Source organism: Pteropus alecto, unplaced genomic scaffold, assembly GCF_000325575.1.
Source record: "Pteropus alecto unplaced genomic scaffold, ASM32557v1 scaffold67, whole genome shotgun sequence".
NCBI classification, from domain to species: domain Eukaryota; kingdom Metazoa; phylum Chordata; class Mammalia; order Chiroptera; family Pteropodidae; genus Pteropus; species Pteropus alecto.
The window spans coordinates 9,987,180-9,995,337 of NW_006441061.1; the positions used below are offsets into that span (position 1 = coordinate 9,987,180).

General features: G+C 61.2%; 3 protein-coding genes across 3 annotated transcripts in view; 2 read left to right on the top strand and 1 right to left on the bottom strand.

Annotated features, from left to right (window-relative positions):
- Positions 1–47: 47 nt before the first annotated feature.
- On the top strand, positions 48–2,081 carry TUBB4B (tubulin beta 4B class IVb). The gene is made up of 3 exons (XM_006918134.3): positions 48–158; positions 236–346; positions 870–2,081. The coding sequence occupies exons 2-3, from the start codon at positions 286–288 to the stop codon at positions 1,928–1,930; spliced, it is 1,122 nt and encodes a 373-aa protein (XP_006918196.1). The 5' UTR covers positions 48–158; positions 236–285; the 3' UTR covers positions 1,931–2,081.
- Positions 2,074–5,333, bottom strand: FAM166A (family with sequence similarity 166 member A). Its single transcript, XM_006918133.2, has 7 exons — positions 4,947–5,333; positions 3,743–3,957; positions 3,406–3,665; positions 3,192–3,318; positions 2,823–2,917; positions 2,454–2,571; positions 2,074–2,162 (listed from the first exon to the last, which is right to left on the bottom strand). The coding sequence occupies exons 1-7, from the start codon at positions 5,000–5,002 to the stop codon at positions 2,074–2,076; spliced, it is 960 nt and encodes a 319-aa protein (XP_006918195.1). The 5' UTR covers positions 5,003–5,333.
- A 1,669-nt stretch (positions 5,334–7,002) lies between these two features.
- The window catches only part of STPG3 (sperm-tail PG-rich repeat containing 3), a 1,687-nt gene continuing 531 nt past the window's right edge, over positions 7,003–8,158 (top strand). The window contains exons 1-5 of the mRNA XM_025051268.1: positions 7,003–7,098; positions 7,168–7,357; positions 7,453–7,587; positions 7,697–7,785; positions 7,966–8,062. Coding sequence (XP_024907036.1) covers positions 7,003–7,098; positions 7,168–7,357; positions 7,453–7,587; positions 7,697–7,785; positions 7,966–8,062 — 607 coding nt within the window. The remainder of the gene's footprint in view (positions 7,099–7,167; positions 7,358–7,452; positions 7,588–7,696; positions 7,786–7,965; positions 8,063–8,158) is intronic.

The following is an 8,158-nucleotide window of genomic DNA, read 5'->3' on the forward strand; positions in this document are numbered from 1 at the left end:
CAGGCAACGCCGGCGTGACTCAGCCCCGGCCCGCCCGCGTCTCTCGCAGTTCTGGGAGGTGATCAGTGACGAGCATGGCATCGATCCTACCGGCACGTACCACGGGGACAGCGATCTGCAGCTGGAGCGGATCAACGTGTACTACAATGAGGCCACTGGTGAGACCCCGCGCCCCTTGCCCACCTCCCTTCCGCGCCGCGGCCGCCCTTGCGCTGACTCCTTTCTGCCCCCTTAGGTGGCAAGTACGTGCCCCGCGCTGTGCTCGTGGACCTGGAGCCGGGCACCATGGACTCCGTGCGCTCGGGGCCCTTCGGGCAGATCTTCAGGCCAGACAACTTCGTTTTTGGTGAGCCGCGGGCACGGGGTTGGGTAGTAGTCTGTTAGTAAGGACGCCTCAAAGGTCAAGGGGCACCCAAGGTCACCGGCTTCAGAACCTCAGAGCCAAGGTCCTGATCCATTCTACCTAGAGCAGAAGCTGGGGCTCCTGGCAGGATACTCTCCTCCCCCTTGGAGTCACTCAATCCTTCCTCTAAAGCAGCTTTGGGAGGAAGGCCCAGCTGTCCGCCGGAGGGGAAGGAGCGAGCGGCAGATGTAATCTCCCTGACTGCAGCAGAGGCTCATCTGTCCTTGGGAGTTGGCAGGGGCTGCCCGTGGGAGGGGCTGGCTTATTGCTAAGCCGCATCAGCTCAACTCCTAATTTAATTTTTAACTAGGCAAGTTGCTAGTTGCTACCTTGTTTGAGATGTGTCTGTCTTGTCTGTAGGGTGAGCTGCGGATGTCGCTTCGCCCCGTTTGGCTTTTTTGGCTCAGTGGTCAGCATTACCATGATCACACGTGTGACTAACGAGTGACTGGCTTCCTTTTTTCAGGTCAGAGTGGTGCTGGGAACAACTGGGCTAAGGGGCACTACACAGAAGGCGCGGAACTGGTGGACTCGGTGCTGGACGTCGTGAGAAAGGAGGCCGAGAGCTGCGACTGCCTGCAGGGCTTCCAGCTGACCCACTCCCTGGGTGGGGGGACTGGGTCTGGGATGGGCACCCTCCTCATCAGCAAGATCAGGGAGGAGTACCCCGACCGCATCATGAACACCTTCAGTGTGGTGCCCTCGCCCAAGGTGTCGGACACCGTGGTGGAGCCCTACAACGCCACCCTCTCCGTCCACCAGCTGGTGGAGAACACGGATGAGACCTACTGCATCGACAACGAGGCCCTCTACGACATCTGCTTCAGAACCCTCAAGTTGACCACACCCACTTATGGCGACCTGAACCACCTGGTGTCGGCCACCATGAGCGGGGTCACCACCTGCCTGCGCTTCCCGGGCCAGCTCAACGCCGACCTGCGCAAGCTGGCTGTGAACATGGTGCCCTTCCCACGCCTGCACTTCTTCATGCCCGGCTTCGCGCCGCTCACCAGCCGGGGCAGCCAGCAGTACCGCGCCCTGACAGTGCCCGAGCTCACTCAGCAGATGTTCGACGCCAAGAACATGATGGCCGCCTGTGACCCCCGCCATGGCCGCTACCTGACGGTGGCCGCCGTGTTCCGGGGCCGCATGTCCATGAAGGAGGTGGATGAGCAGATGCTGAACGTGCAGAACAAGAACAGCAGCTACTTCGTGGAGTGGATCCCCAACAACGTGAAGACGGCCGTGTGCGACATCCCGCCACGCGGGCTCAAGATGTCCGCCACCTTCATCGGCAACAGCACGGCCATCCAGGAGCTGTTCAAGCGCATCTCGGAGCAGTTCACGGCCATGTTCCGGCGCAAGGCCTTCCTGCACTGGTACACGGGCGAGGGCATGGACGAGATGGAGTTCACCGAGGCCGAGAGCAACATGAACGACCTGGTGTCCGAGTACCAGCAGTACCAGGACGCCACGGCCGAGGAGGAGGGCGAGTTCGAGGAGGAGGCGGAGGAGGAGGTGGCCTAGGGCTGTCTGGGACGGGAAGCGCGGAGGCCATGAGAACTCTTTATTCACTCCCAGCCTGTCCCGATAGCCAGTCTCGCTGTGTGCACCTGCTCTTCTCCCTGTCTCGACATCACAGCTGTACAGACATCACCATTAAAGCATTTTCATAGTGTCCGGTTTCTCCTCTGCAGTTCCTTCTGGTAGGCCTCACGGGTACTGTTCCCAAAGGTCAGTGCGAAGTTGTCCTGCATGGCTGCGGGGACACAGCCGCAGCTGACTTCGTGTGCTCGCCCTGCGTGAGCGGCCGCTGGGGGCTTGGCACAGCTGCATGTACAGCTGTGGACCTGGGCACCTGTCCCCAGAGGCAGCTGGTTTATCTGGCCCGTAGAGCTAGGGGTTTTTGGCCCCTTCCATCGTGGGGAAGCGGGGGCACCCTACCTCAAGGGGACCCCCAGGACATGGAGCTGGTCCTGTGCCAGCAGTGCAGCATGAGTAAGGGGCCCAGCACCTGCTCCTTTGTGCTGTGGGAGGTCCCTGTACTCACATGGTATGAAGCCCATGTAGAAGGGTACCAGGCCCCGGCTGTTGTAGATGGTGGTGCTGGGCCAGTGTGTTTGGGGCAGCCTCTCGCCCAGGGCACAGACGGGGTTTCTAAACAGGAACTGGAGAGACAGGTGCTGACATGTGCTGCTTCCACCAGGTGACTCGCAGCGAAACGTCTCAGGGTGGGGCAGGCGTTCCCACAGGTAGTTAGCGCTCTGGGATGTCTGCCCTTCCCTGCGAAGCTTTCCAGCGGGGAGCACAGACCTGGTCTGAGGAACGGGGTTGGGGGTGGGGTGGGGTGGAGTGCAACCTCCCTGGGAAAGGGTTGGGCAGAGCCCCCCACGCAAACCATGCTGGGCAGCGTCGGTACCTGGTTCTTGTCAAACTCGTCCATGGCCTGTGTGACTCCATCGCGGTAATTCATCCCCATGACCCAGGCAAACCGGGGGATGAAGCCAGCATAGCCTGAGAGGAAGCGGTCAAGGTGCCACCCCAGGTCTCTGCCACCCACCTGCTCCCAGGGGTGTCCAGGAAGCTTGTCTGGGGTCTTTCCTCTAAATGGGCAGAACGTGTTGGGGCCAGAAGGGAGTGGGCGAGCAAGCACTCCTAGCCCCAGGGAAGCTGGGCCCCAGAAGGGAAGGGCCTGTGGGCAGCCTCCTCACCTGCTTTCACCCTCATCCTTCCCAGGCCCCTGGTGCCTTGGGGATATGGGTGTCCCAATCCCACCCCAGGCCCCCACCTGAGATGGCCTTGCGCTGGATCATGTTTGGGTGATCCAGCTGGGGCAGCCTGTGGAACCTGCTCACATCTAGTGTCTCTTGCCAGTGGGCTGTGGGTGGGCGCTGGTCCCTCCTGCAGTGGTACAGCTGGGTAGGGAGGGGCAAGTCACCATTCCACCCCTTCCTGGGTCTGGCTGGTGGGGCTCAGCCCAGCGATCCCAATGTCTCTCTCACCTGATACTGTCCAGGGGCCTTGTGGACAGGCGTGCTCTTCCAGCCCTCCTCCCCGTATGCCAGCCGCAGGCCCGGGTGCCCGAAGCCCCTGGAGTCCCCCTTTCTGCCTGGCGGGCACGGGGGGTAGGGGTAGAAGGGCATGAAGCCTGCAGGCAGGGAGACCTGCTTGGATGTGTTCTCTACCCCTGGCAGCCCCTCAGCATCCACCTCCTGGGGGGAGAACTGGCCCAGGTTCTCAAAGTTTTTGTAGGGCTTCAGACCTGTAGGGACAAGGCAGCCATGAGTGACAGTGAGAGGGAGGTAGGGGCTGGGTGGTGAGTAGTGGGTGGCAACCCACCTGTGTAGTGGGGGATGTAGGGCTCTGTGAGGTCGCGGCAGGGAATCAGGGGTGGCTTGGACTCGCTGAAGTCCTCGATGAACTTGGGCTTGGTAAGGGGGGACAGCACGGAGCACGGGCTCTTGAGCACACTGGGGTCTGTGAGCAGCTGTGCCGTGGTGCGCCCGTAGGTCTTCCCAACCTGGTAGCGCAGCTGCGGATAGAAGCCTGCATAGCTGCAGAGGAAGGGCGCAGGCAGGGACGGTGGGCGAAGGCAGCACTCCTACCAGAGGGTGCAGGTCCAGCCTGCTAGCCCCAGGCCACGCACCTCACCTCTCCGCAGGATGAGGTGCAGCAGCAGCTGCCTCTGAGGCTTGAACAGGAGCACAGGCCAAGTGCTGGAACAGGCCTGGTCCTCGGAAGTGAGCTCCCCTGTCACCACTACCATGAGGCTGCCACCCCCCTCTCCCAGCTATCCGACAACGGGGGGCTTAAAGATCATGGGGCAGAACTGCCCAGTGGAAACATTTTTAAGGATGGCGACAGGGCCCGAGACCCGAGACATCCATCATACATAAGCTGGCACCACTGGGAAGCCTTGGCAGGGATCTGGCTCGGACCTCCGCTACCCCGGACACTAGCATCCCGCTGAGTGGGTCCAGGACTTAAGCAGCAGCAAGAGAGCAACTGGTAGGAAGTGATGGTCAAGCTGAGTGTCTGTCATTTAGCCACGTGGGGAGCGGTGTGGACGTCATGCGAGGCCCCCGTGGGGAGGTGGGGTTCACAGCTGTGCAGCATCCTCCACCCCACCTTGTCCCCAGGACCGTTGTGAACTTAAACCTGGTGCCTCGCCACCTCCTCCCTCGTCCACGAGGCTGTGTGTGTGCGCGCGCACCCTCCGTGCACGGCCCATTTTATTTCATATGGGGGGCTACCTCGTAAAGTGGCCTGGCATCCGTCTTTAAAGTGTGCAACACTCTATGGAGTGAGCGTCCAGTGTTTTTTCCAGCAGCCTCCGCCAGGGGCTGGGCTGTCCCCAGTAGGTTTTCTGCTCTCGACATGATGCCTCCCTGGCCCTCGACACCCTGCTCCAGCTCTCCAGCCCGAGGCCCCTCAGCCATGGGGCCTCGGCCCCCTCCCTGGAGACAAGCTCTGGCCTTGAGCTTCCAAGTCCCGGCCTCTCCCATCCCCCTCCACCACAGTCCCCATTGGGTCCTCTGCTCACCCAGGGATATAATGAGGCTCTGGCGTGAAGAGGTCGTGTTTCTGAGTAGTTGTCATCTTGCTTCAAGTCCGCCTTTGCTGGCTGCAGCCCCCCCTCATCGAGCTCCCTTCCTTGAGAGGGGCCCTGTTGCCTGGCAACCATTGTGAAGAGGCCCCATTGTTGGGCATCACCTGGGCCAGGCCCGTCCTTGACCCCGTGAGTGCTCTGGGTGGGACACTGAGGCCCAGACGGGCAACTGGCTGGGAGGTGTGACATTGAGGACTTCAGAGCTCAGAAAATCGAAACTGTTGCTGTAGCCGAGGCGGCCTTGCAGGGAAGTGGGGGGCAGGATTGAACCTGGACTTGTTACCCCTCGGAGGCCAGCAGACCCTCAGGGTGAGGCTAAGGGAGACTGCACCCACTCCAGGTCCCCTCCGCAGCCCACAGGCTGTGGAAGCTTCAGAGGAACCGTCACAAGCCTCAGCAGGCCCTTCCCCTGGAGCTGGGCACTACTTTCCATTTTAAACAAATCCTGATTTTTTTTGGTAGGAAAGACTTCCTCACCATACAAAATATCATAAAGGAAAAGATTAGCAGGTTCAAGGACGTGGCAAAACACAGCATAAGCAATATGAAAAAATAGACTACGAAATGGGGACATTTTGCAACAAATATTACAAACAGATATGATATCAATCTAAAAACCTTACATGACAAAAAATATGAAAAATTACCACCCCAATAGAAAACTGCGTATATAATGTGAACATATTAAGGGGAAAACGTAGTCAATAAACACGGACAGAAGATTGAACCTTAATCGAATGCTGATGATGGCACTTTCTGACCCTTGTCGCCAGCAGGATGATGGTGAGAAGAACCTCTGCTCTGGTAGGTGCTGTCTGGAAAAGCAACTTGCGGATACAGGTCAAGTCCATACAAGATGTTCTGTACTGTGACCCATCGCTTCCACTTATGGGACTCTCTCAGGAAATGACCGACATTTAGCTGAAGACATATGTGCAGTGTCCCCCGTCATGACATTTGCTAGAGAGGAACCAGAGCCAACCCAAATGTTGAATGAGGGCCCTGTTAACAAAACGCTCCCAGAGAACATTCTGTAATGCGGAAGGGCCCCGGAGCACAGGCCCTGAGCCCCTCACCCTAGCAAAGCCTGCGTTTCCTCAAGCAAGTCTCTGTCCATCTGGAGTGCCTCCCAAGGCCAGGCTGTCAGTGCTGGGTGGGAAGGATCTGAACAGGGGCGGCTCAGCCAGGGAGGGGAGCACCAGGAGGCCCTGCCGGGTGGGCCCAGGTGGCTGCAGCTGGGGCTGGGGCTGGCGGGCGGGTCAGCTTCAGAGGGCATAGTGGGGGCCTGGGCTCAGAGGGGCTCCTGCTCACTTGGCTCATTGTTCTTTTGCACTTGGGCCCGGGCAGCCCCATCCATCTGTGACAACTGGCCTCTGTGCCCCCAAGCAGAAGAGAGGCTCCCACACCTCAGACCTGCCCAGGCCACCAGGCGCTTCAGAGCCAGGCCTGCCTCTGGGGTGGGCATGGTGCTCACAGATCCATCTGTGTTGCTTTGCTATTCTGAGGGCTGGGTTTCCAGCGGGGGGCGGGGGTCCTGCTCCTCCTGGGAGCCTCTCTGGACCTTCCACTGTATCCCACACTTCTTTCCAGCTGGCCCAGCACAGTTGGGTATCCCGTAGCGCACACTCTCTTTGCCCCCCTGTCGGGCGTCAGTCCTCCCAGATACCCTGCTAGAATGGGCCCCTGAAGTCCCAGCAAGGGGAGGAGTTGGGACAAGGAAAGGGAGGAAGGGGGAAAGGAGGCTAAGCCAGGAGTCACTGAGGCAGGCTAGGGGGTCCTGCGGGACAAGGTTGCCCAGGGTGACCCACCTGGCAGGTCAGGGGAGGGGCCCCTCTGGGGACCCCACTGCCCCAGGCCCTTCAGGGCTGGACAATGCCCCTCCCTTGGGAGTGCCAGCAACTAGGGGTGGGGGTGGGGTGGGGGCATGACTGGCCAGTGAGGTCACAGAGCCCTGCGGTGTCCTAGTGGAAGGCAGCCAGAGACCCTGATCATGAATTTTGACCAGAAGGCTGTGAAATTCCTGGCAAACTTTTACATCAATGGAGGCAAACACTGGACCCATGGCTCCCTGAGGCCGAAGTCGATTGTGCTTGCCCAGTAACCTTCTTGGGCGGTGGGCGGGTGGAGCGGGAAGCAGCCTGGATGGGGCGGCCAGCCGGCTGGGTATGTGTTGGCTCTCTGTCTCCCTTGCAGGCCCAAGACAGCTCTGATGTTGTCCGGCCCCGAGTCCACCTGGGACGAGATGTGGCCCCCAGCCATGCAGGAGTTCCCAGCACCCCTCAAGATGCACGTGAGCCCTCTCCAGGGCCCCTCGCAGATCTGCACCCGGAACCTGAAGGAGCTGTGTGAGTGGGGGTCCCTAGTCTGGTCTGGGGAGGTGGGACAGGGGCCGGAGGGGGCCTCCTGGGAGGATGCAGGCCCACAGCTTGCTTCCCACCAGGGCTGGAGCGTCGGCCCCCCATTGTGACCGACCTGGACGTCCCAGGCCCCACCAAGTACGAGGTGCTGGAAGCTTCGGTGCGGGAATCATCCCCGCACCCCCACTTCAGTATCGGCCGCAAGCCCCCGACCCGCGGTGCGTGCTCCTCCCTGCGCGCACCCCCTCCCCCGCCCTGTCGCCCGCGTCCTGGGAGTGGGGCCGCGCCTCCAGCCTTCCCTCTCCAACGACGCTGCACCCACTGCAGAGGGCGGTGGCCGCAGGGCATGGCAGACCGAGTGGTTACATAGTGAAAGCCCTTTTACACAGAAAGCCGACTTCAACCGCGAGCAACAGGTGGGGCGCTCGCCCAGTAAGTCCTGCGGGGACGGGGCCTGGAGAGAGGGGGTGGGCGGGGTCCGCGAGGGAGGGGAGGGGCTAGGTGGGAACGAGTGGGCGGGGCCTTGGGGAGGGGGAGGGGCCGAGGTGGGGCCTTGAGGGACCCGGCGGGTCCTGCAGCAGCATCCTCCCCAACAGTGGCCATCGCCCGCCGACTACCGTCCACTCAGCGGGCCCGCCTTACCCGCCTTCAGCTTCGGGGGACGCTGCCCCGCCTCCAAGATAGAGGAGGCACGCGCGTGCCCTGGGCTGCGGGACTGGGGTGCAGGTCGCCGTGCCCAACCCCTGCAGCAGGCCCGGGGCGGCGAGAAGCGCCCCAGCCCCAACACGT